Source organism: Bombina bombina, chromosome 11 (genome assembly GCF_027579735.1).
Source record: "Bombina bombina isolate aBomBom1 chromosome 11, aBomBom1.pri, whole genome shotgun sequence".
Classification (NCBI taxonomy): domain Eukaryota; kingdom Metazoa; phylum Chordata; class Amphibia; order Anura; family Bombinatoridae; genus Bombina; species Bombina bombina.
In genome coordinates, this window is record NC_069509.1 from 63839134 (window position 1) to 63855014 (window position 15881).

The window sequence follows — 15881 nt, forward strand, 5'->3', positions numbered from 1 at the left end:
ATCTATTGCTGCACTTTTTTCTTTGTTGCTAAATATAGGTGGGCTTTTTCCTTGCATTGGTAGGTCTAAATTTTAATTATCATCAAAATTGTCTTGTAAGAAGTCCCAATATTTTACTATAATAGCAATCTATAAAGGTTCCCTTCCCTTTATTCATTCCCCTTATGTATCCATAATAATCACTCAGTAAGCCAAATAATTGGAAAAAATTGAGACATTGCTCCAAGTAAAATCCCGATACGCGTTTCACTAACGTGCCTTCAGAGAGGGATGGAGTGGCATGACTCCTAGGCACAGGGAAAGTTTGTCTAGGTCAAAATACGCCTCTGCTATTCTTACTCCCCCCCCCCCTTTAATCAATGGCTTATTAGTTACTACACACAAGTGCAGGGAAAGAAGAGGCTGTAGGGTGGGTAAGAACCAGTGGCCCTGTGCTTCCTAGACCATAAATTTACCAAGACAGCAGGAAGGCAGAAGTTTTAAAAGTTAAAGTATTTATTATTAATTTATTAATTCCCTAGTATATTAAAAGCTATACACAACATATATTGTCACAAATCTAATGCGGTTTTCTTTTTATGCCGGTTTCAGGTCCATTAAGGGATGTTGTGTTTTATCTACTTATTATAACTAGTTCCTAACCTGAGCTTTCCTTTTCTTTAGCTTCCCTGATTACTTTCTTTGCTACCTGAGTGGACAAGGAGTGAAACAAATAAACAATAAAGATTCACTGGAGTGGATTAAGAAAATCAATAAACAGTGCAACAATAGCCAAACAGGAGCTAGCCCAAGGCCAGAAGAGATTGAGGTAATATCCCAGGACCTTTTATTGGTGTGTTAACCAGGAAGAAAGGAATGAAGGCATGATATGACTAAATATAACTACCTCCAGGTTTAGGCTTCTGAAGGTTTATGTACCAATAATGCACTGGGGTTTGTCTTATTAGCCAGTGAGCAACCGATACATGGGAATCAGTTGCGTACGGGCATCCATTTTATATTAGTTTCAATATCAGTGTAAACAGCATTAAAAGGGCATTGTACATTAGATTTTTCTTTGCATAAATGTTTTGTACATGATCCATTTATATAGCCCATCTTGGAGTGTTTTTTAAACAATGTATAGTTTTGCTTATCTTTTAATAACATTGTGCTGAACTCAGACTCCTAACCAAACCCCAAAGTGTCAGATGTATACTAATTTCTATAGATTCCTGTTTGCTCCTGTTTGTGTAATGGGTCTTTTCATATCCAGAGGAGGGGGAAGAGTCTGCTCTTCCTGTTTCCTCAGCCCCTTTCAGTGGGTGTCCCAGCCTAACCTCATCAATAGTGCTAAACTTGGAGCTTCTAAGCAAGTTTTTAAAAGGTTTTATACTGGATTTTTAGATCAGTATCTGTGCATATTCTTCTTTATAGTAATGTCTATTACATTCAGTTATATGAAAATTGGTGTATAATGTCCCTTTAACTTAGCCATTCAATTAATTAAAAAAAAAAAAACTTTACCGTGTTTATTTGCTGCTATTTAATATGTATGCTAAAAAGTAAGGCTAATGCAACTTTAAAGGAACAGTATAGTCAACATTAAAACTTTCATATTGAGATATACCACCAATACTGGTGTACTGAAGTGTTCAGTATAGGTGGGGATACAATAATGTATCATTGGAAACACATTTAAGGTATTTATTAGGAAAGCACTTTTCACAACAACAACAAAAAGTGTAGAACAAAGCAAAAAAATTTAATAGATGCAAGAAATAGTATAGCATTTGTCCTGGTAGGAAAAAATAAGGAAAGCTCCTTTGCCTCACAATCCCCTGACTTCCATATTGTAAGCTGTTTGGACCGGGCTTGAGGCCATCCTGTACTAATAACATTGCCAGTCTAATTGTATTATACACCAATGATCATTCATTGAATTCTATGGAATACAGAACTAATTTTCAACTCAATGGCAATTTTATTAATTCCTGGAGAATATAATAGTTGGGATTAATTAAAGGGGTATAATGATGGAAATTGTAATGTAAATATTCATGTGCCCAGTGGTAGTTTGTATGATGCACACAAAGTCAGCTCTCACACAATATCATCAGCAGGTGAGGATGAATAGGTTGCACACAGCATATGTACATATGCCCCTGAAACCATAATAACTGTCACTAGAAACATTTTTGGTAATAAAGGTATATGCCAAAATGCTTCAACCCTGTAAAGCAGTCATGCACTATATGTCCCTTTAAGCATAAATTATAGTTAAAACAGACTATAACTAATGCTATCAGCAATCAAATGCTATATTTTTATGCATTTAATTTGTTTCTATCTTTTCTCTTCAGGTTGCTGTGTCTTTGGTCAGCAAGCTGTCCAATATTGATTCCAGTGTAATTAATACATTGGGTCAAAGTGCTGTAGGACTTTCTACATCTCAAATTACAAATATTAATGCAAGTGACATAGCAAATTCTTTACCCAATCTAAGCAAAGTTAAAGGATGGAACAGAGACCAAGCTAAATCTATTGTGACGAAACTGAACATCACATCCCAGGTATATAATTTATCATTATGATTTCACTTTTAAAATAGCATACTTTACATAATATTTAACATTTCTAGATGACCAACCGCTTGCAGATATCAGATACTGATTTTTTTTTCCCTTTCTTTTTTTTATATATTAGGAAAAAAATCTGGACTCCCTTGGGAGCTTAGTGATTGGATTGTCAAGTCAGACAGTTCAGAATCTGGAACCAAATAGTATCTTAAATGCTACACAAAAACCTGAGTTTGCACTTCAGCTCAATAATGCACCATCTACTCTGCAGAACACATTTGTCAAGAAGGTAGAATCACCTCTAAAATTATTTATCAAATTAAAATGTTGTTTGTTTGTTTTTATGGTTGTCAGTCAATTTGTTTTTATGTTTCTAAAAAAAATTTTTTTACTATTATTAATAGTTGTGCAGTTGGAACTTTGATATATTCTGTGATATCTGCACAATACAGTATAAATGAAACCTGCCAAGAATTATAAGAAAGTTGCACAAATTGCAATCTGATCAACTTTTAAAATGTTGAAGTGTACATGTGACTCAGGGTGTAACTACAGGGGTCTTAGATCTCAATGAAATCTGGCTGCACCTTTAGTGGGCCCTTCTGGCCCTGCAGTCAGTATTGGTTTTGCTACAAGGGGGCTTGGTGGGGCAAAACAGGGCTCACAGTTAAGGAAAGTGTATAGATTTTCCTTTACAAATATTGTGAAAGGGTTTGCAAGATGGCTGTCACAATGTGGCTATACAGAAAAACCTGCCACCATGTTTATACAGCCATGTTTACATTCTTGTTCCTATGTGGCTGCCGGCTCAGATTCTGCTGATTTCAAATAGCCATAAAGGGCACTATTGAAATGTGGGCCCTTATTTAGGGTTGCCACCTCAGCCATGTTTACCTGGACTTGTTTCTAAGCCTCTGAAGACTACCCCCTTATCTCAGTGCTTTTTAACAACTTGCATTTTAGCGAATTAGTGCTGGTTCCTGCATAACTCTACAGGAGGGAGCACAATGTTATCTATATGTCACACATGAACTAGCATTGTCTGGCTATGAAAAGCTAATAAAACGCAGTGAGATAAAAGTCAGCCTGCAGGGGCTTAGAAACAGGCAGAAATTTAGAGGTTATAAAGAATATTAATATAACAATGTTGGGTGTGCAAAGATGGGGAATGGGTAGTAAATGTGTTATCCATCTGTTTAAACAATTAATAAAGTACACTGTCCCTTTAAATGGCAAAAACATACTTAAGGGACTACATCAAGGCTGCATACTCTTTTGGCAGCTTTTAACCCCTTAAATGGGAAAAAAAGAACATGGAGTGGCTTATGTAGGATGTTAGGCAGTGATTCATACCCATAAGGTGACCATCATCTCACTTTAAATCAGGAGAGGCATGCTGGGAATTGTAGTTCCCTTTAATGCATGAACATTATAAATGCCCGTCATGCAGCAAGCAATACACGGCACAATGCAAGCAGCTCCCTTTACAAGAGGGGAACTATCATTTGTGCAGCAGGTGCAGTGGCACCAGGGCCCAAGTGCTTGGTGGCCCATAGCAGCCAGTTTATACATAGCTGTGTGCAGAATGTGTACAATTCTAATGCAGTGAGCCTTTTATTAGTGTATGTTGCAGGTCTATCTATCCTCAAATGATTATACAGAGCAGCATGTATATTATTACTTTTGCTTACTACTGAGTTACCTTTGGGGGGTTGCACCAGGGCCCACTGTTAAGTAGGTCTGCTACTGGCCCTTTATAATGCAGATGATAAGTATGGTGGTACAGTTGGTAGGCAAAACTAGTTTTCTCGAGCACATAGAAGGAAATATTTGAAGACAGGCCCCAAACCCGCCTGCACTCCGGTCCCCACTTTTACCCCCTTCCTTGCCTAGGGCCTCTTTTCAGTCTCTGCAGGTCCCCATAACCTCGTCAAGAGCAGAGCAGCCTTGAAGAAATGCACTATTCATACACACAAGGCTTGCTCCGTCGCATCTAAAAAAGATGTAAAGAAGAGCGCCTCATTAGTGCAGTTTTCCAAAATAAATTTTCAGTGAATACAAAGTTGCTACTCACAAGGGTGTGTGCACTAATAAAGTGCAATATGCGCAGGCTTTGCAGTCTCCAGCTGACTGATTGGGGCAAGGTCTCGCTCAGATTTCAGTAGACTGGATACTGGATGTTGTAGTCTTTAAAAATATAAAGGGCACAGAACTTCTCCTAGTGCAGGTTAAACTTTTAACAGAATGATTCCAAGAAAATATACAAAATGGGTACTCGCATTCCAGTTTGCACAATGAAATCGTGCAAACAAGGCAGGCTGGATGTTACAGAAACCAGCTGTCTGAATCAAGTCTCCCTGGATTGTTCTTTCAAGTGGTTTGACTAAGTGGTGTAAAGTGCTCCAAAGTGAAAAAGTAGTTAAAAGGCAGACTACTTAAAATCACAGTTTTATTTTAAAACATATAAAACAGGCAACGCGTTTCTCAGCTGACTAGCTGTTTCATCAGGCAACGCGTTTCTCAGCCAACTAGCTGTTTCATCAGGCAACGCGTTTCTCAGCCGACTAGCTGTTTCATCAGACATGCCTTTTAGATTCTTCTTGCAAGTCCAATCCTGCCAGAAGAAGAGCAGACTCAGGAATTTTTAAAACCCGACTTCATTGTTTCTTTATTATATTTTTCATTTTTGATTCTTCGTCAATTTTTTTTTCTCACAATTATTGACGTTATAACAATTGTATTGTATATACATGATTGCACATAACTACACATTTCCCATTATTATTATCTTTTTGATTCACACACAGAAATACCCAAATAATTTAAAGGAAAGCACACAAATTGAAACCCAAGTTTCATACACATCCATTTTATTTTGAGCACCTTTTTTTTATAACACAACCATTTATATTTGTGCCCTCTGCAAACCTCCTACTATAGGAATTTGCATTAGACACTTGCTCTGTGGCATGCCTGAAGAAGTGTGTGGTACTACAGGGACTGTGACCCACTGGCCCACCGGAAAAAGTCCCGGTATCCCGGTGAGCCAATCTGGCACTGAAGTAAATTGGAAAGTTGTTTAAAACCACAATCTCTATCTCAAACATGAAAAAAACAAACAATTGTGTTTCATGTCTCTTTAAATTCAGTTTCAGCTTTTAATTTAAGAAATTTGTTTTTTAATAATTGACTAGTTCTTTGTGATAGTCTGATATAACAGATTTTGTAGTGTTGTGTAGTGTTCTTTTTGGTTTCATTTTACATTCATTGCAAAATTGACAGGAGTAAAGTTTTTAGTTTTTTTGTTTTTGGGGAGTTTTCTTCAAAATATTCTGATTTTTTTTATAGATCTTAGCTGTGAATTCCACTCCTTCTGCCGTAGTCAAAAATGTGCCCAGCAGCCTGGCAAGTTATGTTCCAAAATCCTTGTTGTATTTTAAGTCTGAAAAACCGAACGTACAAGACCTGAATGGCAAATCGTGGACCCCCGAACAAGTAAGTATTTAATTTGGGAATGCAGTAACTAGCTATACAAAGAAAACCCCTTGTAATTGCAGTTTTGCTTGGGGCCAGCAGTAGTCTGTAGCACCCAAGTGGTACTTTAACTATGTATTTAAGCACATAACTGTATAGGGTCACAAGTGTTAAAATGACATGCTCTAACATATTAGGGCATGTCATTTTTTCCCGCTCTCTGCCCTTTAAACCTCATTCTACTCCTTTTTATTTTATCAGTCATATTCTCTTGTAGAGGACACACAAGCTGAGACAAAAAACATGCACTGGTATTTACACTGGCTCAACGATTTCTATTAAAAAATGCAATAAAATTAAAGTACAAAAATTATATTATGCAACTTAAATATCACTATTTAAATACAAAAAAATGAGTGATAGCTAATTAAATTGATTTTTAAACAAACAGACATATTTGTTCACAACTCTGCCATAGATATTACTGGCTGATAAGGGCACATCCCAGAGTAATTTATGTTTGGCATCAAGGGACATGGAAGGATTGTTTTAAGGTTAACATCCCTTTAAATGGACATAGACCACCTTGTATTTACAAATACTTTACTGTACTGTTACAATATATTAAAAAGCCAGTGAAGTGTGAAAAATATCTGAATATATTAACACCTTATTTGAGGCAATTGTTTTCAATGAGCAATCTCCACCTATGCTAACCTTATCTTATCACCTACACCTAGGACTAATTAGTGACAGATATGTAGCAGTCTTAGGTTTGTGAAGGTTGATGTGTGCAGTTCCAATTCTTAGAATTGGAAAACTCCAAATTTTCAAATAACATTAAAACTTAAAATGAATAAATAATTGAAGTATAGTGTAAATGTTTTTAATTTACTTCAAGTAAACAGTTTTTATGTTCTATATATAATAAACAAATGCTAAGTATGTGACTGCGTACAGTACTAACAAATATTAATTAGCCTTGCTTTTGTTCCTTAGGCATCAATGTTTTTTGATACCATTGCTCAAGATCAGACTAACTTTTCTACGTAAGTACCTTACCATAACTATCACCAAGTTGGTGTCTACATGAAAGGATAACTATAAAATGAATTTAAAGGGACAGTGTACTATAAAAGTTTCTCACCTTTATTGTGCTCCCAATTATCTATTTTACCTGATGGAGTGTATTAAATTGATTATAAATAAATCATTTACCTTTATTTTTTTCATTTAAAATATCAGTTTTTGCCTGTTGTACCTCCATCTGTACTGAAAGTTCCAATAGTTAAAAGGACAGTAAACTAAAAATTTAAGTTTCATGATCCAGATAGAGAATACAATTCTAAAATTTTTTTCTATTTACTTTAATTATCTAAATTGCTTTGTTGAAAATCATAACTAAGTAGACTCAGGAGCGTAAGCGCACTACTGAGAGCTAGCTGCTGATTGTTTGCTGCACATATATACCTCTCGTCATTGGCTCAACCAATGTGTTCAGCTACCTCCCAGCAGTGCATTGCTGCTATTTTAACAAAGGATAATAAGAGAATGAAGCACATGTGATACTAAAGTAAATATGAAAATTGTTTAAAACTGTATTCTCTATCCGAATCATGGAAGAAAACTTTGGGTTTTATCTCCCTTTAATTATTGGCTTTGGAAAAGTTATGTAAACATTACCAGGTGAAGAATTTACACTTCTAGTGTGCGTGGGGGGGTGGGGGTAGGAGAGATAAGTACTACAATTTTAATTTTTAATTGTTCTAATTATACAGATAGTGATAAAATAAGGAGGTTGTGTGTGTGTGTGTGTGTGTGTGTAACAGTGATAAGGTAAAGAGGATTGATCTCCCTGCAAGCTGAACCCATTTTAAAAGAGCAAAACCAGCTAGCTCATATACAAAATAATCCTAAAGGAACAATTTACTAAGGGGTTAGTCTGCAGAGGCTTAGATACAAGTTAATTACAGAGGTAAAAAGTATATTAATATAACTGTGTTGGTTATGCAAAACTGGGGAATGCGTAATAAAGGGATTATCTATCATTGTTAAAGATAAAAAAATCTGGAGTAGACTGACCATTTAATTTGCAGGCAAAAATTCCATTGCCATATTTAAAGGATGCTTTTCCACATGAATGATAGAACTTTTTAGTATAATGCTTCTTTAAACCGGCCTTCATAGGTCCATCTTTTTATCTAGATTTAGAAAAGTGGCTTCATTTTAAGTTCTCAAGTACCATAAATGATTATCTCTTTATGTTTCTAGGCTCTCTCCGTCAGTTTTGCAAGGTTTTACTTGTGGAACTTACAGCAAACTCAGCAGCGCACAATTCAAGGACTTGGCAAAGGCTATAAAAACACAGAATGCGAATCTGGGAGACATTCAGGTGAGTACTGACTTCTTGAGTTCTTGCTTTGCATAGTGTATTTGTAAGTGAGCATCATTACTCCAACGCCCGGTATCCAAAGTAGCACAGTTGCCTGGCAATGAAATACTGATGCTCACTACAAATTTGTTCTCAGTATTAAAAGGACATAATAGCTATATGCTAAATCACTTGAAATTGATGCAGCATAACTGTAAAATGCTGGCAAGAGCATCTAAATGTAAAAAAGGAAGATATTTTACCTCAAAATTTCTGCAGCTCACAATAGTAAGTGCTCTGTGAATAGTTATTCTTCAGCTACTGTCCAGCTGCACATCGAGAAAAAAATGCACTTTAATGTGAGCTCAAGATATTTAACTTAAATCTCATGAGATTTTATAGTAAACTCCCTTAAACTGGGGAGGGAAATAACATGACTGTGCCTGCACATGCCAGATGTACGCTCCCTTGCAAGTCCTGGGACTAGCATCCTGATTGGCTGCTTAAAGTTCCTTTTTGTGGCTACTGTGGAAATTTTGAGGTAAAATTAAAAATATATACATACAGATGTTCAGGTGATATTTTTAGTCAGATTTTTACAGATGTGCTGCATCACTTTCAATTGCTTCAACATTTGGGTATCATGTCCCATCCCAACTCTCCCTGAAGTTCAGGGAGTCTCCCTGATTGTAATAACGGCTCCCTGATGCCAGCAAATGGAATGCAATCTCCCTGAAACTCCAAGTACCATGATCCAATGTGGCCCAAATTCGGAAAAGTGTTTCTTTAAGGAATGCCTTTAGTTGCTGGGACGTTATAGAGCCCTCAAGGCATGCATCAGTAACCAAAAAGCCCCCCTGGTTCTAATAAAATAAAACACAAATACTACCTTATTTACTGCACGTAATTAAACTTCGTATTCTAAAATATTTAAGCATTCAACAAGCGTACGATCACTGGAAAAATAGGTTTGTTGTATGTGGTTGTGCAATAAAGCTACTTTTTTATGTGACTTTAGTGGGAAGCTACTTTAATGATAAGTCTGTATCTTATTTAGGGTTTCAAGGTGTCTAATATATAACTGGGAGGGGGGGGTGGCGGCACAGTAGCGGGTGAAGCCACCTCCCTGAAATGAGTTTTTGCAGGTTGGGATGTCTGCTTTAAGTGTCCTAAGAAGATTGAGTATTTTCTCAATAGTATAATTAAGTTAAATGCACACTACATCAGCCCTAGAGTTTGATTTAATTACAAAAAATGCATATTGTATTCTTTTTCTATATTTGGGAACATGTCCCACATTGCATTTGAACCCAGTTGTTAGTTCTATATCCAGTTGTATTTTAATTCTGTACACAAATCTATATGCTACCATTTCATATTGACTAATTTCCCCAAAGTAAAATAAATCTGCATAAAACAAATTAATAAATATGGCTCCACTTCAAATGCATCTTTGAGGCCATATCATACAGTCGCTCCTTTTTCAATACTTCAGAATTGTGAAAATATCATATGCCTTAGAAAAGCCACTATTTAAATATGTAAAACGTTTAGTATTATTAAACAACATAACAGACGAAAAAATATAAAAATAAATAAAATGGCATTTCAAAGTTTAATGGTGTGGATTTTCTCTGAACTTCATAAAAACAAAAATAAAATATGAAAGCTAATTAATTCAGTATTGATGAGTGGTGTGAATGCCTTTCTTATGTTCATTATTATTGTTTTAATTTATTTGTAAAGCGTTGCTAAATTTAGTAGTGCTGAGTATATGAGTGGGAATATGCAATGACACTGACATTTAATATTTCTATCTCAAAGTTGTAAATCAGAGATCTAAACTAATAAGAATTAAAAAAAAAAAAATATGAATGAATACAATTTTTAGATATAATAAATGTATTCATTTTTTTAAAAGTCTAAATAATAAAATAAATATGTAATATAATAGTATTAAAAACAATGTTATAATACAAAAATAGAAAAGAACAAATAATGTAGAAAATCACATTCAATCCAAATAAAACACCTCTCCAATTGGGTACTCACAAAAATACACCTCCATGTACAATTTCATCAGGTTAATACGTTTATGAATTAAATTGTTTCCTGAAATATGACAAATATTTTATATGATTTACAAGTTAATATAAACTAATTTGTTTTAAGTTTTCTTTAAGATTTTACATTTTTAGAATATGTATTTTTTTTTATATTTAAATATTTTCCCCATCTCATATTCTGCATGTGTGTGACTTATTTGTTTTAAATATGAGTAATCAATTATGTGTTCTGGATATATGTCTATACAAGAGACAAATCTAAATATAAAATTTATCTAATACTCCTTATAATGCACATTTAACTTTTTTTTAATAATAGTAATTCTTTCATGTGAAAATCTATGGAGAACAAATAGATTTTAAACGGACATTTAAATCAAAATAAACTTTTATGATTCAGATAGAGGCAAGAGCAGGCAGTTTTAAGACACTTTCCAATTTACTTTTTATATTCACACTTTCTGGAGAACAAGATCCTACTGAGTATGTGCACAAGCTCACTGTGTATATGTATACTAGTTTGTGATTGGTTGATGTCTGTCACATGATACAGGGGGCCGGACAATGGGAGAAAAAATAAATTTGTCAAAATAAATCTACTGCTTATTTGAAATTCAGAGTAGTTGTTAAATCATTGTCTTTTTATTATGTACCTGCTAATTATGCAATTCTACTGCACTGAGTGGTCCTGTTTAAATAAAAAAAAAAATAACTAATGTAAAAATTAACTAGTTCTTGGGCCACCCCATATATATAGTCTAATAAATCAGGGAATATTGCGCTATTTCTTTCTTTTTTCATTTAATTTTCTTTCCTGATCTTTTTTTTTTTTTTTTTTTTTTGCATTTTTTATGATTTGCCCTTGATTAAAAGTCAACCGTTTATTTAACTTTATTTCTATCCTCAGATGAACTGTTTGGCCAAGCGATTGGTAAATATTTCGGGTATCCCAGATGACGTGAACAATTATCCAACAGAGATGCTAATGTTTATAAGGTAAATATACAGTGCGCTTTCTTACTTGCGTTGTCTGTTTTACCCATCATGCTATTCACCGCCTCTTTTATTTCTTAGATTCATCTATAGGTCTTGATTGGCCTTTTTCACTATTTTCCAACGTGCATAGAGCCAGTATCTTTCTTCACTATGTACTATTTAGGCAGAATGTAAATTATTATGATTATAGACGTGTATAGAGATAGATGGAAAGATGGACGGATAGATAGATAAATGTTTTTTTATAATTTTTTTGCTTCATTCTCATAGAACTACATGGCAACAGTTTTGCAAGAATGTTTCTGAGCACTAGATGGTGCGGCATTCACACAATTTATAACATTGTTAAAAGTATTCTTGCAAAACAGCTGCCATAGTACTCCAGACATCTGCCCACTTCTGATCCTGCTTACATGCTTTCAATAAAGGATACCAAGAGAACAACGTCAATTTAATAATATAAGTAAATTGGAAACTTTCTTAAAATTGTATAATCTGAATCATGAAAGAAAGCAAAACTGTGTTTCATGCCCCATGTAGTACTGCAAGGGATACAATTTTAAACAACTTTCCAATTTCCTCTATCCTTTTGTTTGCTTTGTTCTCTTGGCATCCTTTGTTCAAAATCATACATAGGTAGGCTCACATGCTGGGAGCCAACTGTTGATTGGTGGCTGCACATATATGCCTGTTGTCATTGGCTTACCGATGTGTTCCGCTAATTCTCAGTAATGAATTGCTGCTCCTTCAACAATGGATACTTAGAGAATTAAGCAAAATTGATAATCAAAGTAAATTGAAAAATTGTTTAAAAATCTATGCTCTATCTTTATCATGAAAGAAAAAAATGGGTTTCATTTCCTTTTAAAATATAATAAATGTATTAATATCACTATGTTCATGAAGATATTAAACTTACAAACACTCAATTTCTTTCATGTAATTAGCAAGAGTCCATGAGCTAGTGACGTATGGGATATACATTCCTACCAGGAGGGGCAAAGTTTCCCAAACCTCAAAATGCCTATAAATACACCCCTCACCACACCCACAATTCAGTTTTACAAACTTTGCCTCCGATGGAGGTGGTGAAGTAAGTTTGTGCTAGATTCTACGTTGATATGCGCTCCGCAGCAAGTTGGAGCCCGGTTTTCCTCTCAGCGTGCAGTGAATGTCAGAGGGATGTGAGAAGAGTATTGCCTATTTGAATGCAGTGATCTCCTTCTACGGGGTCTATTTCATAGGTTCTCTGTTATCGGTCGTAGAGATTCATCTCTTACCTCCCTTTTCAGATCGACGATATACTCTTATATATACCATTACCTCTGCTGATTCTCGTTTCAGTACTGGTTTGGCTATCTGCTATATGTAGATGAGTGTCCTGGGGTAAGTAAGTCTTATTTTCTGTGACACTCCAAGCTATGGTTGGGCACTTTGTTTATAAAGTTCTAAATATATGTATTCAAACATTTATTTGCCTTGACTCAGAATGTTCAACTTTCCTTATTTTCAGACAGTCAGTTTCATATTTGGGATAATGCATTTTTTGATTTATTCATTTTTTCTTACCTTCAAAAATTTTGACTCTTCCCGGTGGGCTATTAGGCTCGCGGGGGCTGAAAATGCTTCATTTTATTACGTCATTTTTGGCGCTGACTTTTTTGGCGCAAAATTCTATTTCCGTTTCCGGCGTCATACGTGTCGCCGGAAGTTACGTCTTTTTTTGACGTTATTTCGCGCCAAAAATGTCGGCGTTCCGGATGCCAAAAGCATTTAGGCGCCAAATAATATGGGCGTCGCTTTAGTCTCCTCAAATTATTTAAGTCTCATTTTTTATTGCTTCTGGTTGCTAGAGGCTTGTTCTTGGCATTTTTTCCCATTCCTGAAACTGTCATTTAAGGAATTTGATCAATTTTGCTTTATATATGTTGTTTTTTCTCTTACATATTGCAAGATGTCTCACGTTGCATCTGAGTCAGAAGATACTACAGGAAAATCGCTGTCAAGTGCTGAATCTACCAAAGCTAAGTGCATCTGCTGTAAACTTTTGGTAGCCATTTCTCCAGCTGTTGTTTGTATTGATTGTCATGACAAACTTGTTAAAGCAGATAATATTTCCTTTAGTAAAGTACCATTGCCTGTTGCAGTTCCTTCAACATCTAAGGTGCAGAATGTTCCTGATAATATAAGAGATTTTGTTTCTGAATCCATAAAGAAGGCTATGTCTGTTATTTCTCCTTCTAGTAAACGTAAAAAATCTTTTAAAACTTCTCTCCCTACAGATGAATTTTTAAATGAACATCATCATTCTGATTCTGATGACTCCTCTGGTTCAGAGGATTCTGTCTCTGAGGTTGATGCTGATAAATCTTCATATTTATTTAAAATGGAATTTATTCGTTCTTTACTTAAAGAAGTACTAATTGCTTTAGAAATAGAGGATTCTGGTCCTCCTGATACTAATTCTAAACGTTTGGATAAGGTATTTAAAGCTCCTGTGGTTATTCCAGAAGTTTTTCCTGTTCCTAATGCTATTTCTGCAGTAATTTCCAAAGAATGGGATAAATTGGGTAATTCATTTACTCCTTCTAAACGTTTTAAGCATTTATATCCTGTGCCGTCTGACAGATTGGAATTTTGGGACAAAATCCCTAAAGTTGATGGGGCTATTTCTACCCTTGCTAAACGTACTACTATTCCTACGTCAGATGGTACTTTGTTTAAGGATCCTCTCGATAGGAAAATTGAGTCCTTTCTAAGAAAAGCTTATCTGTGTTCAGGTAATCGTCTTAGACCTGCTATATCTTTGGCTGATGTTGCTGCAGCTTCAACTTTTTGGTTGGAAACTTTAGCGCAACAAGTAACACATCGTGATTCTCATGATATTATTATTCTTCTACAGCATGCTAATAATTTTATCTGTGATGCCATTTTTGATATTATCAGAGTTGATGTCAGGTTTATGTCTCTAGCTATTTTAGCTAGAAGAGCTTTATGGCTTAAAACTTGGAATGCTGATATGGCTTCTAAATCAACTTTACTTTCTATTTCTTTCCAGGGTAACAAATTATTTGGTTCTCAGTTGGATTCCATCATTTCAACTGTTACTGGTGGGAAAGGAACTTTTTTACCACAGGATAAAAAATCTAAAGGTAAAAGTAGGGCTAATAATCGTTTTCGTTCTTTTCGTTTCAACAAAGAACAAAAGCCTGATCCTTCATCCTCAGGAGCAGTTTCAGTTTGGAAACCATCTCCAGTCTGGAATAAATCCAAGCCAGCTAGAAAGGCAAAGCCTGCTTCTAAGTCCACATGAAGGTGCGGCCCTCATTCCAGCTCAACTGGTAGGGGGCAGGTTACGTTTTTTCAAAGAAATTTGGATCAATTCTGTTCACAATCTTTGGATTCAGAACATTGTTTCGGAAGGGTACAGGATTGGTTTCAAGATGAGACCTCCTGCAAAGAGATTTTTTTTTTCCCGTGTCCCAGTAAATCCAGTAAAAGCTCAAGCGTTTCTGAAATGTGTTTCAGATCTAGAGTTGACTGGAGTAATTATGCCAGTTCCAGTTCCGGAACAGGGGATGGGGTTTTATTCAAATCTCATCATTGTACCAAAGAAGGAGAACTCCTTCAGACCAGTTCTGGATCTAAAAATATTGAATTGTTATGTACGGATACCAACGTTCAAAATGGTAACTGTAAGGACTATCTTGCCTTTTGTTCAGCAAGGGAATTATATGTCCACAATAGATTTACAGGATGCATATCTGCATATTCCGATTCATCCAGATCATTATCAGTTCCTGAGATTCTCTTTTCTGGACAAGCATTACCAGTTTGTGGCTCTGCCGTTTGGCCTAGCTACAGCTCCAAGAATTTTTACAAAGGTTCTCGGTGCCCTTCTGTCTGTAATCAGAGAACAGGGTATTGTGGTATTTCCTTATTTGGATGATATCTTGGTACTTGCTCAGTCTTTACATTTAGCAGAATCTCATACGAATCGACTTGTGTTGTTTCTTCAAGATCATGGTTGGAGGATCAATTTACCAAAAAGTTCTTTGATTCCTCAGACAAGGGTAACCTTTCTGGGTTTCCAGATGGATTCAGTGTCCATGACTCTGTCTTTAACAGACAAGAGACGTCTAAAATTGATTGCAGCTTGTCGAAACCTTCAGTCACAATCATTCCCTTCGGTAGCCTTATGCATGGAAATTCTAGGTCTTATGACTGCTGCATCGGACGCGATCCCCTTTGCTCGTTTTCACATGCGACCTCTTCAGCTCTGTATGCTGAAGCAATGGTGCAAGGATTACACGAAGATATCTCAAACAATATCTTTAAAACCGATTGTTCGACACTCTCTAACATGGTGGACAGATCACCATCGTTTAATTCAGGGGGCTTCTTTTGTGCTTCCGA

The 15881-nt window shown here is 35.6% G+C and overlaps 1 protein-coding gene across 1 annotated transcript in view; it reads left to right on the top strand.

Moving 5' to 3' along the window:
* The window catches only part of LOC128641929 (uncharacterized), a 175339-nt gene that overhangs the window by 114935 nt on the left and 44523 nt on the right, over positions 1-15881 (top strand). Inside the window, exons 24-30 of the mRNA XM_053694524.1 lie at positions 664-808; positions 2343-2552; positions 2686-2847; positions 5907-6053; positions 7032-7081; positions 8304-8424; positions 11377-11465. Coding sequence (XP_053550499.1) covers positions 664-808; positions 2343-2552; positions 2686-2847; positions 5907-6053; positions 7032-7081; positions 8304-8424; positions 11377-11465 — 924 coding nt within the window. The remainder of the gene's footprint in view (positions 1-663; positions 809-2342; positions 2553-2685; positions 2848-5906; positions 6054-7031; positions 7082-8303; positions 8425-11376; positions 11466-15881) is intronic.